The sequence below is a fragment of the Heterodontus francisci genome, chromosome 4, assembly GCF_036365525.1.
Source record: "Heterodontus francisci isolate sHetFra1 chromosome 4, sHetFra1.hap1, whole genome shotgun sequence".
Classification (NCBI taxonomy): Eukaryota; Metazoa; Chordata; class Chondrichthyes; order Heterodontiformes; family Heterodontidae; genus Heterodontus; species Heterodontus francisci.
This window is the reverse complement of record NC_090374.1, coordinates 104,565,077-104,581,026: the sequence shown is the minus strand read 5'-3', so window position 1 is coordinate 104,581,026 and position 15,950 is coordinate 104,565,077. Positions and strand designations below refer to the sequence as shown.

Sequence of the window (15,950 nt, the reverse complement as noted above, 5' to 3'; positions counted from 1 at the left end):
TCCTATCCCTCAGTATCTTCTCCAGCAGCTTCCCTACCACTGACGTCAGGCTCACCGGTCTATAATTACCTGGATTATCCCTGCTACCCTTCTTAAACAAGGGGACAACATTAACAATTCTCCAGTCCTCCGGGACCTCACCCGTGTTTAAGGATGCTGCAAAGATATCTGTTAAGGCCCCAACTATTTCCTCTCTCGCTTCCCTCAGTAACCTGGGATAGATCCCATCTGGACCTGGGGACTTGTCCACCTTAATGCCTTTTAGAATACCCAACACTTCCTCCCTCCTTATGCCGACTTGACCTAGAGTAATCAAACATCTGTTCCTAACCTCAACATCCGTCATGTCCCTCTCCTCGGTGAATACCGATGCAAAGTACTCATTTAGAATCTCACCCATTTTCTCTGACTCCACGCATAACTTTCCTCCTTTGTCCTTGAGTGGGCCAATCCTTTCTCTGGTTACCCTCTTGCTCCTTATATATGAATAAAAGGCTTTGGGATTTTCCTTAACCCTGTTTGCTAAAGATATTTCATGACCCCTTTTAGCCCTCTTAGTTCCTCGTTTCAGATTGCGCCTACAATCCCGATATTCTTTCAAAGCTTCGTCTTTCTTCAGCCGCCTAGACCTTATGTATGCTTCCTTTTTCCTCTTAGCTAGTCTCACAATTTCACCTGTCATCCATGGTTCCCTAATCTTGCCATTTCTATCCCTCATTTTCACAGGAACATGTCTCACCTGCACGCTAATCAACCTCTCTTTAAAAGCCTCCCACATATCAAATGTGGATTTACCTTCAAACAGCTGCTCCCAATCTACATTCCCCAGCTCCTGCCGAATTTTGGTATAGTTGGCCTTCCCCCAATTTAGCACTCTTCCTTTAGGACCACTCTCGTCTTTGTCCATGAGTATTCTAAAACTTACGGAATTGTGATCACTATTCCCAAAGTAGTCCCCTACTGAAACGTCAACCACCTGGCCCGGCTCATTCCCCAACACCAGGTCCAGTATGGCCCCTTCCCGAGTTGGACTATTTACAGACTGCTCTAGAAAACCCTCCTGGATGCTCCTGACAAATTCTGCTCCATCTAGACCTCTAACACTTAGTGAATCCCAGCCAATGTTGGGAAAATTAAAATCTCCTATCACCACCACCCTGTTGCTCCTACAGCTTTCCATAATCTGTTCACATATTTGTACCTCTGTCTCACGCTCGCTGTTGGGAGGCTGTAGTCCAGCCCCAACATTGTTACCGCACCCTTCCTATTTCTGAGTTCTGCCCATATTGCCTCACAGCTCGAGTCCTCCATAGTGCCTTCCTTCAGCACAGCTGTGATATCCTCTTTGACCAGTAATGCAACTCCTCCACCCCTTTTTCCTCCCTCTCTATCCTGCCTGAAGCATCGGTATCTTCCCCCCCCCCCCCCTCTCTTTTCCCCCCCCCTCTCTTTTCCCCCCCCCTCTCTTTTCCCCCCCCCTCTCTTTTCCCCCCCCCTCTCTTTTCCCCCCCCCCTCTCTTTTCCCCCCCCCCCTCTCTTTTCCCCCCCCCCTCTCTTTTCCCCCCCCCCTCTCTTTTCCCCCCCCCCTCTCTTTTCCCCCCCCCTCTCTTTTCCCCCCCCCCTCTCTTTTCCCCCCCCCCTCTCTTTTCCCCCCCCCCTCTCTTTCCCCCCCCCTCTCTTTTCCCCCCCCCCTCTCTTTTCCCCCCCCCTCTCTTTTCCCCCCCCCCTCTCTTTTCCCCCCCCCCCTCTCTTTTCCCCCCCCCCTCTCTTTCCCCCCCCCTCTCTTTTCCCCCCCCCTCTCTTTTCCCCCCCCCCTCTCTTTTCCCCCCCCCCTCTCTTTTCCCCCCCCCTCTCTTTTCCCCCCCCCCTCTCTTTTCCCCCCCCCCTCTCTTTTCCCCCCCCCTCTCTTTTCCCCCCCCCCTCTCTTTCCCCCCCCCTCTCTTTCCCCCCCCCTCTCTTTCCCCCCCCCTCTCTTTCCCCCCCCCTCTCTTTTCCCCCCCCCTCTCTTTTCCCCCCCCCTCTCTTTTCCCCCCCCCCTCTCTTTTCCCCCCCCCTCTCTTTTCCCCCCCCCTCTCTTTTCCCCCCCCCTCTCTTTTCCCCCCCCCTCTCTTTTCCCCCCCCCTCTCTTTTCCCCCCCCCTCTCTTTTCCCCCCCCCTCTCTTTTCCCCCCCCCTCTCTTTTCCCCCCCCCTCTCTTTTCCCCCCCCCTCTCTTTTCCCCCCCCCTCTCTTTTCCCCCCCCCCTCTCTTTTCCCCCCCCCTCTCTTTTCCCCCCCCCTCTCTTTTCCCCCCCCCTCTCTTTTCCCCCCCCCTCTCTTTTCCCCCCCCCTCTCTTTTCCCCCCCCCTCTCTTTTCCCCCCCCCTCTCTTTTCCCCCCCCTCTCTTTTCCCCCCCCTCTCTTTTCCCCCCCCCTCTCTTTTCCCCCCCCCTCTCTTTTCCCCCCCCCTCTCTTTTCCCCCCCCCTCTCTTTTCCCCCCCCTCTCTTTTCCCCCCCCTCTCTTTTCCCCCCCTCTCTTTTCCCCCCCCTCTCTTTTCCCCCCCTCTCTTTTCCCCCCCCTCTCTTTTCCCCCCCCTCTCTTTTCCCCCCCCTCTCTTTTCCCCCCCCTCTCTTTTCCCCCCCCCTCTCTTTTCCCCCCCCTCTCTTTTCCCCCCCCTCTCTTTTCCCCCCCCCTCTCTTTTCCCCCCCCCTCTCTTTTCCCCCCCTCTCTTTTCCCCCCCCTCTCTTTTCCCCCCCCCTCTCTTTTCCCCCCCTCTCTTTTCCCCCCCCTCTCTTTTCCCCCCCTCTCTTTTCCCCCCCCCTCTCTTTTCCCCCCCCTCTCTTTTCCCCCCCCCTCTCTTTTCCCCCCCCCTCTCTTTTCCCCCCCCTCTCTTTTCCCCCCCCCTCTCTTTTCCCCCCCCCTCTCTTTTCCCCCCCCTCTCTTTTCCCCCCCCCTCTCTTTTCCCCCCCCTCTCTTTTCCCCCCCCTCTCTTTTCCCCCCCTCTCTTTTCCCCCCCTCTCTTTTCCCCCCCTCTCTTTTCCCCCCCCCTCTCTTTCCCCCCCCCTCTCTTTCCCCCCCCCTCTCTTTCCCCCCCCCTCTCTTTCCCCCCCCCTCTCTTTCCCCCCCCCTCTCTTTCCCCCCCCCTCTCTTTCCCCCCCCCTCTCTTTTCCCCCCCCTCTCTTTTCCCCCCCCTCTCTTTTCCCCCCCCTCTCTTTTCCCCCCCCTCTCTTTTCCCCCCCCTCTCTTTTCCCCCCCTCTCTTTTCCCCCCCCTCTCTTTTCCCCCCCCTCTCTTTTCCCCCCCCTCTCTTTTCCCCCCCCTCTCTTTTCCCCCCCTCTCTTTTCCCCCCCCTCTCTTTTCCCCCCCCCTCTCTTTTCCCCCCCCCTCTCTTTTCCCCCCCCCTCTCTTTTCCCCCCCCTCTCTTTCCCCCCCCCTCTCTTTTCCCCCCCCTCTCTTTTCCCCCCCCTCTCTTTTCCCCCCCTCTCTTTTCCCCCCCCTCTCTTTTCCCCCCCCTCTCTTTTCCCCCCCCCTCTCTTTTCCCCCCCCCTCTCTCTTTCTTCCCCCCCCTCTCTTTCTTCCCCCCCCCCCCCCTGCTCTTATATGCAAAGCAAGGTTCCAGGGACCCACAAAAGTAACTTAAGCCTCAAGACAGAAGACCTCTTCAGCCTTCTGGTACCATGGAAACAAGTTTGAAAGTGTGCACTGGGCCCTAACGAGACTTATCTTCAATCAAAGATTTTACATCCAACCCAAAACCAGTAACTGATTTCCATCCACCACTACAAAGCTCCCCCCTTTAATTCTTTCTTCTCCTCTGTATCTATTTGTGTGTTTTTATCGAATATGCATGCTAGTGTGGTTGCATCACGTATTTTTAGAAATTTTAACTGAATTAGAGTTTTAAGGTTCATAAACTTACACTTTTCTTGTTTATACCTGAGAAAACCTGTCTGGTTGATTCCTTTACAATTACAGTTAGGGAGCAGTGCGCAAGGACTCACTGAGGAGAAGCTAAAAAAAGTGCTTTAAAAGTTAAACCCTGTTGCGGCCAAACCAGGAAAAGGCCGAGACGGGAGCCCTAGACCCCTTCCACACCTGGTTGTAACACTCTCTTTCTTTATAAATACTAGCTCGGGTTTTATTTAAGTGGCTTAACAAGCATAAGAGTGCATGGAATTGGAGGCAACCTATTGAAGTGGGTCAGGAATTGGTTAGAAGGTAATCCTGTCTGCTAACATCTCTACCAGCTTTTGTTTTAAGTGAAGCCTATCTAATCTGCATAAGCTCCCTCTATACCAGTGTTTTCCAATAGAATTCCAATGCTCGCCAAACTTGTGATCAGTCACCATGCCATGATACAAAATATATACAATATTCATCAACAAATGTTTTGAAAATAGATTTGAGGTCTTAAACTATCAACAGTGGCGCAGTGGTTAGCACCGCAGCCTCACAGCTCCAGTGACCCGGGTTCAATTCTGGGTACTGCCTGTGTGGAGTTTGCAAGTTCTCCCTGTGTCTGCGTGGGTTTCCTCCGGGTGCTCCGGTTTCCTCCCACAAGCCAAAAGACTTGCAGGTTGGTAGGTAAATTGGCCATTATAAATTGCCCCTAGTATAGGTAGGTGGTAGGGAAATATAGGGACAGGTGGGATGTGGTAGGAATATGGGATTAGTATAAATGGGTGGTTGATGGTCGGCACAGACTCGGTGGGCCGAAGGGCCTGTTTCAGTGCTGTATCTCTAAACTAAACTAAACAATACACTCACTGCCAGAGCCAGGAGAACAGCTTCAAAAGGGTTTTGCAATGCAACTGTTCTGCAAAGCAAGCCTGCTGTATAGACACTCAAAGGGTGGTGACAATCTGTAAACTGAAGTGTTCTGCTTCTGACAGTGTGTTCCAGTTTATTTCTTTGAGTAAACTACCTCTATTTTATCAGAATTAATATGTTAGGAGACTCAGGGAGGGAAAAGAAACAACAAATCTCCACATATTGGCTTCTGCGCTCTGACTCTTGCCTTGCTTACGCTCTGTCACCTGCCATTTCTGAGCACGCGTTTGGACATTTAATTCACCTTTGGCTCATGGCCAATCTCCTTTAATCTCTCCTTTTACACCAATAGCACCCAATTCCTTTCAATCACTCATTTCAGCAAATCTATTAAGATGAAGGCTGAACACATTTGGATATCGTTGCACTGCCCCAGCTTGCCAAAATTGCATATTTCAACCCTCATTGGCAGTCTGTTGCTTATGCATCTCAACTGTTTTGCAAAAACTGCCAACTACCAGCTAAGCAACCACTTCTTCAGTTAGCATCCCCCGTGTCACTAGATTCCCCAAGAAAATTTTGAGAGCAATCGGATTGCTGTCTGATCCCTCACTCCAAAGCCTTAGTCTCATGTGTTCTGTTTAATTACTGTCTGTCTCTCTTCACTAGCATGTGGCATAGGTAATACTTCAGACAATACTGCACTCTAGGTCTTTCCCTTAAGCTTCCTTCCCAATAGCATAAAATTAGCATGAAGACTCTGGCTGCCTTCTAATGTTATTCATTACCAAATAGGTGACAACAATTGCTCCCTCTAGCATTTTGTCAAACTGGGACTTGGGATCCTTGACCCATGCACTCAGGAAGCAACATACCATTAGTTTCTGATTCCAGTTTGCAGAGAATTCTATCCGTCAACAGAATAATTAAATCAACTAATGCCACAACCTATCTGCTACTTTTTCTTTCCTCCTTTTCTGGCCCATTTTTAACAGCTCCACACTCCTCCTCCTAGGTACTGGCATCTCCTCTCCTACTCCTACAACAGTCTGGTCTTCTGTAACACTTGGTCTATAAAAATTACTCCCTCTCCAATAGTTTGAGGCGTGGCCAGTCATTCACTAAGGCAAACCACAGCAGCGTTCAAAACATTGACTGACTTAGTTAGTCGTTGCAGTTGAAATCCTCCAGAATCTGGGCTTGGAATGTAAACTTCTCATAGCTTCTACATTTGCATAAAGTATTGCATCCTTGTGCAACTTTAAATTAGTTTTAAGTTTGTTTGAGTTTTTTTAAAAAATGCTGAAGTAGAATTGAAAATAACAGACAAAAACCCTGTTCAGTTAGCTTTCTTGAATTCACCCATTCCCACTTTAGAAGCTTTACTCCGTTCCCAACTCTCACTGCTGTACTCTCGCAAGTTTTGTCTTTCAAACATCTGTTTCAACTGGCCAGCCAGTGTCTAGCTAACACTTGGGCCACTGATCAGCTTGCAGTTAACTGACAGTTAACAGATAACTGACGTACAGATTATTCAAGTTTAAAACTTGAGCTTAAATTTTGCTTTCAGTTTGAGTTCCAAAAGAATGCACCATTTTTGCTCATTAAATTCCTATGCTGACCAAATTTCTGTTTTAGAAGTTCATTCATCTGGATCACTCCATTAGCAACTCACTCTGCAGTGCTCTCTGATCCAGATTTCTATCATTCTTCTATCAAAAGCATATTTAAATATTTTATGGTCAAGTGTAACACGGTATATATGTGCGTGTGTGTTTTTTTTTTTAAGGTCTATTCCTAATAATTTTCTAAAGAAATCCCTGTAAACTGCAGAAAACAAATTCAATTTTTATTGATGCTCTTTATCTTGAAGTTGTGGTTATTAAAATACAGCCTTTCTCTACTGCCTTTAGTTCCTTTAGCTCTATCTAAATTTTTAAATAAGAGTATTGACAAACTTTGTAAGTTGTTATAATTTATTATTTCTCTCTGTAGAATTGTTGCCCAGGTTTTAGAAGATAACAAATTACCTGGAGCGATTTGTTCCCTAACATGTGGTGGTGCTGATATTGGGTAAGTGAATAAGGAGTAATGACAACAGGCTAATGCCTGTTCATGCTCTTGAAATGTATTAGGTTGCCTTCTGGGGGGTGGGTGTATCAATCATTTTTCTACTGACCAATGCAATAATACTTGAGGGAAAAAAATCATGGTCTTAAATATAACTGTTGCAGTTGGTTATGTGCAAGTTTTTCAGTGAAATAATGATGGAAGAACTTACTAAAAATTGAGTTTAGAATGATGAACTCTTGCCATAAAATGCCTTTGGTCCTTTATAACCTTGAGTGTCTGACTTAACATGCATAATAGCTAATCACATGGATTGACGGAAATGTTTGAATTTCTTCAGTAAACATGTCTTCTATGAAGTAAAAAAAAAAAGCTATAAAATTAACCAGAAAATATATTTTGGGAGAGCATGCTCCTGGTCCTTTAGAAATACTCACGCTAACTTATACCACAGAGGACTTGCCATTTGGAAGGACACAATGTGCACAATGTTAAGTTTATTGGCAACTACCCTGGTTACTTTGTTCCACTTTCCGTAGATTTACTGCAGTACAATTCTGCTCAAAGGATACTGAGGGGAGTAAGAGTGGAAATTGTGAAGGTGTTGGCCATAATATTCCAGCCCTTCTTAGATACAAGGGTGGTGCCAGAGGACGGGAGAATTGTAAATGTTGCACCTGTGTTCAGAAAAGGGTGGAAGGATAAACCCAGCAGCTCTAGGCCAATCAGTTTAACCTGGGTGGTGGGAAAGCTTTTAGAAATGATAATCCAGGCCACGATGAACTGTCACTTGGACAAATGTGGATTAATTAAGGAAAATCAGCACAGATTTGTTTAAGGGCAAATCGTGTTTGAAGAATTTGAGTTTTTTGATGAAGTAACAGGGTTGATGAGGGTTATGCAGTTGATGGGTGCACATGGACTTCCAAAAAGCATTTGATAAAGTGCCACATAACAGGCTTGTCAGCAAATTTGAAGCCCATGAAATAAAAGGCACAGTGGCAGCATGGATATGAAATTGGCTGTGTGACAGGTAACATAGTAGTGGTGAACAGTTGCTTTTCTGGCTGGAGAACAGTGTATATTAGGGTTCCTTAGGGGTCGACATTATTTCTTGATATGTATTAATGACCTAGACTTGGGTGTGCAGGGCACAATTTCAAAATTTGCAGATGACACAAAACTTGGAACTATTGTCAACTGTGAGGAGGATAGTGATGGACTTCAAGAGGTCGTAGACAGGCTGGTAGAATGGGCAAATACGTGGCGGATGAAATTTAATGGCGAGAACTGTGAAGTGATGCATTTTGGTAGGAAGGATGAGGAAAGATAATATAAAATAAAGGATACAATTCTAAAGGGGGTGCAGGAGCAGAGGGACCTGGGGGTATAAGTGCACAAATCGTTGAAGGTGCCAGAGCAAGTTGTGAAAATGGTTATTAAGGCATTATAAATAGAGGCATTGAGTATAAAAGCAAGGAGGTTATGGTGAACTTTTATAAAACACTGGTTCAGGCTCAACTTGAGCATTGTGTCCAATTCTGGGCACCATGCTTTCCGAAGGATGTGAAAGCTTTGGAGAGGGTGCAGGAAAGATTTGCACAAATGTTTCCAGGGATGAGAGACTTCAGGTACGTGGATAGATTGACGAAGCTGAGACTGTTTGCTTCAAGAAAAGGTTGAGAGGAAATTTGATAGCGCTGTTCAAAATCATGTGGGGGGGGGCGGTGGGGTGCGTTGGGAGGGTCTGGACAGAGTAGATAGGGAGAAACTGTTCCCATTGGCGGAAGGGTCGAGAACTAGAGGACACAGATTTAGGGTGATCACCAAAAGCACCAGAGGCAACATGAAGAAAAACATTTTTACGCAGTCAGTAGTTAGGATCTGGAATGCACTGTCTGAGGGTGCAATGGAGGCCGATTCAATCATGGCTTTCAAGAGGGAAATAGGTAATTATCTGAAGAGAAGACTTGCAGGGCTATGGGGAAAAGGCAGGGGAGTGGGACTAACTGAGTCACTGTTGCAGAGAGCCAGCATGGACATGATGGGCTGTAACCATTCTATGATTCTAAATGGGGTTCACGTAGGCTGTTTTCATATTTTTAATATTTGGAGTTAGGAAAGCTGTTTTATTATTCATTCACAGAACGTGGGCATTGCCGACAAAGCCAGCATTTATTGCCCATCTGTATTTGACCTTGCAAAGGTGCTGGTGAGCCATGACCTTAAACCGCTGTGGTCCTTGTGTTGAAGTTACTCCCACAGTGCTGCTCGGGTAGGGAGTTCCAGGATTTAACCAAGTGGGATATTGCGAGACTTGGAGGGGTACATGGAGTTGGTGGGGTGTTGTCCTTTTCCTCCTAGGTGGAAGAGGTTGTGAGTTTGGGAAGTGCTGTTGAAGGAGCCTTGGTCAGTTGCTGCAGTGCGTCTTGTAGATGGTGCACACCACAGCGTTGGTGGTGAAGGGAGTGCATGCTTAAGATGGTGGATGGGGTGACGATCAAGCGGGCTGTTTTATCCTGGATGGTGTTGCGCTTCTTCAGTGTTGGAACTCCACTCAGCCAGGCAAGTGGAGAGTATTCCATCACTCTTCTGACTTGTAGCTTGTAGATGGTAGGCAGGCTTTGAGGAGCCACGAGGTGAGTTACTCACTGCAGGATGCTCAGCTCCTGACCTGTTGTTGTAGCCACGTATTTATGTGGTGGTGCAGTTAAGTTTCTGGTCAGTGGTATCCCCCAAGATGTTGGTGAGAGGTTTGACGATGGTAATGCCATTGAATATCAGGGGGAGGTGGTTAGACTCACTTGTTGGAAATGGTAATTGCCTGGCACTTGTGTGCCACAAATTAAAGGCCTGCTTAGGTTGAGAAAAAGAAACCGACACGAACCCGACCTAACAAAGAACAGTATAGCACAGGAACAGGCCATTCGGCCTTTCAAGCCTGCGCCGATCTTGATGTCTGCCTATCCATAGCGGACCCGAGCCTGACCTGGCCTGAGTCCCTCCAACTTCGCCTTAACCCGAGCCCGACCCCACTCGACCCAACCTGAGCTCGACCCAACCCGAGCCCGACCCAACCATCCCTTTACCTACTTTCCAACTGGGAAGCTCCATGAAGTTGCAGCGCATGTGTGACGACGTCATAGTGACATCACACGCTCACTGCGCAGACTCAGTTTCGTCCTGGACTCCCAGCTCAACTAAGTTTTTTTTTTTATTTTTAATACTGACCAGCAGAGCACTTACCGTGTGTGTCCAGCCCGACTTGACCTGAGCATGACCTGGACTCGACCCAACCCAAATCCGAAAGCTGGACCCGGAAGAGGGGCCCGACCCGAACCCAACGCATGTCGGGTTCGGGTCGGGTAGCAGGCCTTTAGCGCAAATGTTCCTCACCACTTATCAACCCAATCCTGAATGTTGTCCAAGTCTTGCTGCATGCAGGCACAAACTGCTTTATTATCTAAGGAATTGCAAGTGGACTGAACACTATGCATCATCAGCGAACATCCCCACTTCTGACCTTATGACGAAGGGAAAATCATTGATGACGCAGCTGAAGATGTTTGAGCCTAGGACACTACCCTGAGGAACTCCCGCAGCGATGTCATGGGGCTGAGATGATTTGCCTCCAACAACCACAACCATCTTCCTTTGTGCCAGGTAAGACTCCAACTAGGTACCCATTGACTTCAATTTTATTAGGGCTCCTTGATGCCACACTCAGTCAAATGCTGCCTTGATATCAAAGGCAGTACTTTCACCTCATCTCTAAAATTCAGCTTTTTTATCCATGTTTGGACCAACGTTGTAATTGAGTCAGGAGCTGAGTGGTCTTGACAGAACCTAAACTGAGAACTGTGAGCAAGTTGTTGCTGAATAAGTGCCGCTTGATAGCACCATCAGTGACCCTTTCCATCACTTTGCTGATAGAGAATAGACTGATGGGGCAGTAATTGGTCAGATTGGATTTGTCCTGCTTTTTGTGGGAAGGACAAGCCTGAGCAATTTCCCACTTTGTCAGGTAGAGTCATAGAGAGATACAGCACTGAAATAGGCCTTTCGGCCCACCGAGTCTGTGCCGACCATCAACCAGCCACTTATACTAATCCTACATTAATCCCATATTCCCTACCACATCTCCACCTTCCCTCAATTCTCCTACCACCTACCTACACTAGGGGCAATTTACAATGGCCAATTTATCTATCAGCCTGCAAGTCTTTGGCTGTGGGAGGAAACCAGAGCACCCGGTGGAAACCCACGCGGTCACGGGGAGAACTTGCAAACTCCGCACAGGCAGTACCCAGAACCGAACCCGGGTCGCTGGAGCTGTGAGGCTGCAGTGCTAACCACTGCGCTACTGTGCAGCCCTAAGGTAAAGGTCAGTATTGCAGCTGTACTGGAGCAGCTTGGCTCAGTGTGTGGCTAGTTCTGGAGCACAAGTCTTCAGCACTACTGCTGGATGTTATCTGGGCCCATAAGCTTTGCTGTATCCAGTGCACTCAGTTGTTCCTTGACAACTCGTGAAGTGAATCATATTGGCTGAAGACTCTCTCTGTTCTGTGATGGTGGGGACCTCAGGAGGAGGCAAAGATTTTGATATCCACTCGGCACTTTTGGCTGAAGATTGGAAACGTTTCAGCCTTATCTTTGCACTTGCATTCTGGGTTCTGCCATCATTGAGTATGGAGGTGTTCATGGAACTTCTTCCCTGTTAGTTGTTTAATTATCCACCACCATCCATGACTGGATGTGGCAGGAATGCAGAGCTTTGGCCTGATCCTTTGGTTGTGGGATCGCTTAGCTCTTTCTATTGCATGCTGCTTCCACTGTTTAGCATGCATGTAGTCCTTTGGTGTAGCTTCACCAGGTTGGCAGCTTATTTTAAGGTGCTCCTGGCACGCTCTTCTACACTCCACATTGAACCAGAGTTGATCCCCCAGCTTGATGGTAATGGTAGAGTGAGGGGTGTGCTTGGCCATGAAGTTACAGATTATGGTGAAATACAATTTTGCTGCTGTTGGTGGCCCACTCCACCTCATGGAATAGATTCAGGACAGATCTAGCAGCTCAAAACTGGGCATCCATTTAGAAAGTGGTGGTGCCGCACAACACACTGGAGGATGTCCTGTATGTGAAGACGAGACCTTGTATTCAGAAGCACTGTGCATTGGTCACTCCCATCAATAACAGCATGGGTAGATGCATCTGTGACTGGTAGATTGGTGAGTATTTCTTAAATGGTAAGAGATTAGAAAGTGTACGTGTACAAAGGGACCTGCATGTCCTCGTCAATAAGTCCTTGAAAGCTCACATGCAGGTGCAGCAAGCAATTAGGAAGGCTAATGGTATGTTAGTCTTTATCGCAAGAGGATTTGAGTACAGGAGTAGCCAAGTCTTGCTTCAATTGTATAGAACCTTGGTTAGATTGCACCTGGAGTACTGTGTGCAGTTTTGGTCCCCTTACCTTAGAAAGGATATTATTGCCATAGAGGGAGTGCAACGAAGGTTCACCAGACTTGTTCCCAGGATGGCGGGACTGTCCTATGAAGAGAGATTGGGGAAACTGGACCTGTACACTCTAGAGTTTCGAAGAATGAGAGGTGATCTCATTGAAACCTACAAAATACTTGGAGATAGACAGGGTAGGTGCAGGTAAGATATTTCCCCTGGCTGGGGAGTCTAGAACCAGGGGACACAATTTCAAAATAAGGGGGAAGCCACTTAGGACAGAGATGAGGAAACATTTCTTTACTCAGAGAGTCGTGAATCTTTGGAATTCCCTACCCCAGAGGGCTGTGGAAGCTCAGTAATTGGGAATGTTTAAAGCAGATTGACAAATTTCTAAATACCAATGCCATAAAGGGATATGGGGATAGTGTGGGGAAAAAGTAATTGATGTGGATGATCATCCATGATCATATTGAATGGCAAAGCAGGCTCGATGGGCTGAATGGCCTACTCCTGCTCTCATGTTCCAATGTGAGGTAGATTCCTTCATGTTGGTTCTCTTGTCACCTGCCGCAGGCCCAATCTGGTACTTATTTCCTTCAGGACTCTGCCAGCTTTGTCACTGCACCTGATCACTCTTGGTGCTAGATGTTGAAGTCCTCCATCCAGATTTCATTCTGTGCCCTTGCTACCCTCCGTGCTTTTCAAATCTGTCTATGGTCTCGCCCTTCCCTATTGCTGCAATCTCCTTTTGGTCCCACAACCCTCAGATATCTGCGCTCGATCTAATTCTGGCCTCTTGAGCATCCCCAATTTTAACCACTCTACCATTGGTGGCTGTGCCTTCAGCTGCCTCGACCCTAAGCTCTGGAGTTGCCTCCTTACACCTTTCCACCTCATTTTCTTCCTTTAAGCCGCTCCTTAAAACTTACCTCTTTGACCAAGCTTTTGAGCATCTGGTCCGATATCTCACGTAGCTTTAGCGTCTTATTTGTTTATATTGCTCCTGTGAAGTGCCTTAGGACCTTTTATTACATTAAAGGTACTATATTAAGTGGGCAACAAGGTGGCAGATGGAGTGTAATGTGTGGAAGGGTGAGGTTACTTTGGTAGTACTAATAGAAAAGCAGAATATTTTTTTTAAAACACATTAAACTTAAATGTTGATGTTCAGAGAAACTTGGTTGCACTCGTACAAGCATCACAGAAAGTTAGCATGCAGCTATAGAAACCATTACAAAGGCAAATAACATGTTGGCCTTTATTGCAAGGGGATAGAAATACATGAGTAAGTAAGTCTTGCTACAATTGTACAGGGCTTTGGTGAGACCACACCTGGAGTACTGTGCGCAGTTTTGGTCTTCATATCTGAGGAGGGATATACTTGCCTTGGTGGCTGTACAGTGAAGGTTCACTAGATTGGTTCCTGGGATGAGAGGGTTGTCCTATAGTGAGAGGCTGAGTAAATTGTGCCTATACACTCTGGAGCTTAGGAGAATGAAAGGTGATGTCATTAAAACATACAAGATTCTGAAGGGCCTTGACAGGAGACGCAGAAGTTGCTTCCCCTGGCTGGGGAATCTAGTACACGGGGGCACAGCCTCAAGGTAAAAGACTGAGATGAGGAAAAATTTCCTCACTCAAAGGGTTGTGAATCATTGGAATTCTCTACCTCAGGGGATTGTGGATGCTCCATCATTGATTATATTTAAGGCTGGGATAGATGGATAGATTTTTTAATATCAGGTAATCAAGGAATATGGGGAGGAAGTAGGAAAGTGGAGTTGAGGCAGAAGATCAGTCACGATCGTATTGAATAGTGGAGCAGGCCTAAAGGGACATATGGTGTACTACTGCTCCTATTTCTTATCATAGAATCATAGACTTTAATCATGGAAAGGTTACAGCAGAGGAGGAGGCCCGTTGGCCCTTCATGTGCATGCCGGCTATCTTCAAGGGCAGCTCAATAAGTCTCACTCTCCTTGCACTTTCCCTGCAGCACTCCAATCTTTTTTCTCTTCGGATAATTATCCAATTCCCTTTTGAAAGTCACAGTTGAATCTGGTTCCACCACTCACTCAGGCAGTGCATTCCAGATCCTAACCACTCGCTGTGTAAAAATAAAAAATCCTCATGTTGCCTTTGGTTCTTTTGCCAGTCATCTTAAATCAGTCTCCTCTGTGTCTCAAACTTTCTGCCAATGGAAACAGTTTCTCCCTATCTACTCTGTCCAGATTCCTCATGATTTTGACCATCTCTATCAAATCTCCGCTCAACCTACTCTTTAACGAGAACAACCCGAGCTTCTCCAATTTGGCTTTGTAACTGAAGTCTCTCATCCCCGGAATCATTCTCGTAAATCTTTTCTGCACCCTCCCCAATGCCTTCATGTCCTTAAGTGTGGTGCCCAGAATTGGACACAATTCTTCAGTTGAGGCCGAACAAGTGTTTATAAAGGTTCACCATAACTTCTTGCTTTAAACTCTGCCCATATTTATAAAGCCCAGGGTTCCATATGCCTTATTAACCACTTTCTCAACCTGCCCTGCCACCTTCAACAGGTTGTACACATATATCCCTAGGTCCCTCTGCTCCTGCACATCTTTTAGAATTGTATACTTTTATGTTGTCTCTCCTTGTTGTACAGCAAAATGTATAGCTGCACGCTTAGAACCATCAAAAAATGTTGGCACAGAAAGAGGTCATTCAGTCCATCGTGTCCATGCCGGCCAAAAAAATTAGCCACCCAATCTAATCCCACCTTCCAGGACTTGGTCCGTAGCCTTGCATGTCCAGGTACCTTTTTAAAAGAATTGAGGGTTTCTGCCTCCACCACCGTTCCTGGCAGTGAATTCCAGACACCCTGCAACCCCTGATTGAAAAAATTTCCTCATGTCCCCTCTAATCCTTCTACCAATCACCTTAAATCTGTGCCCCCTGGTAATTGACCTCTCCGCTGGGGGAAACAGGTAGTTCCTATCTACTCTATCTAGGCCCCTCATAATTTTGTACACTTCAATTAAATCACCCTTCAGCTTCCTCTGTTCTAAGGAAAACACCCCTAACCTATCCAATCTTTCCTCATAGTTGCAACTTTCGAGCCCAGGCAACATTCTTGTAAATCTCCTGTATACTCTCTCCAGAGCAATTATGTTCTTTCTGTAATGTGGTTACCAGAACTGTACTCCAATTGCGGCCTAACCAACGTTTTACACAGTTCCAGCATTATATCCCTGCTTTTGAATTCTATACCTCAGCCAATAAAGGAAAGCATTCCTTATGCATTCTTCACCACTCTTATCTACTTGTCCTGTCACTTCCAGGGACCTGTGGACATACACTTCTTCTACCCCTCTCAATATCCTCCATTTATTGTGTATTTCCTCACGCATTAAACTTCATCTGCCACGGGTTCTCTCATTCCACCAGCTTGTCTCTGTCCTCTTGAAGTCTATCACTATCCTCTTCTGTTCACAATCGTTCCAAGTTTGTGTCATCTGCAGATTTTGAAATTGTACCCTGTACACCCAAGTCAAGGTCATTAATATAGATCAAAAAAAGCACTAGTCTTCGTATCTATTGCTGGGGAACCCCCACTGTATACCTTCCTCCTGTTGAAAGAAAAAAGCATTCACCACTACTTTGTGTCCTATCACTCAGTCAACTTCGTATCCATGTTGC

General features: G+C 46.9%; 1 protein-coding gene across 2 annotated transcripts in view; it reads left to right on the top strand.

Moving 5' to 3' along the window:
* aldh7a1 (aldehyde dehydrogenase 7 family, member A1) overlaps positions 1 to 15,950 on the top strand; it is a 67,294-nt gene that overhangs the window by 28,107 nt on the left and 23,237 nt on the right. For both annotated transcript variants that reach the window (XM_068029941.1, XM_068029940.1), the window contains one exon: positions 6,741 to 6,818. In XM_068029941.1, coding sequence (XP_067886042.1) covers positions 6,741 to 6,818 — 78 coding nt within the window. The remainder of the gene's footprint in view (positions 1 to 6,740; positions 6,819 to 15,950) is intronic.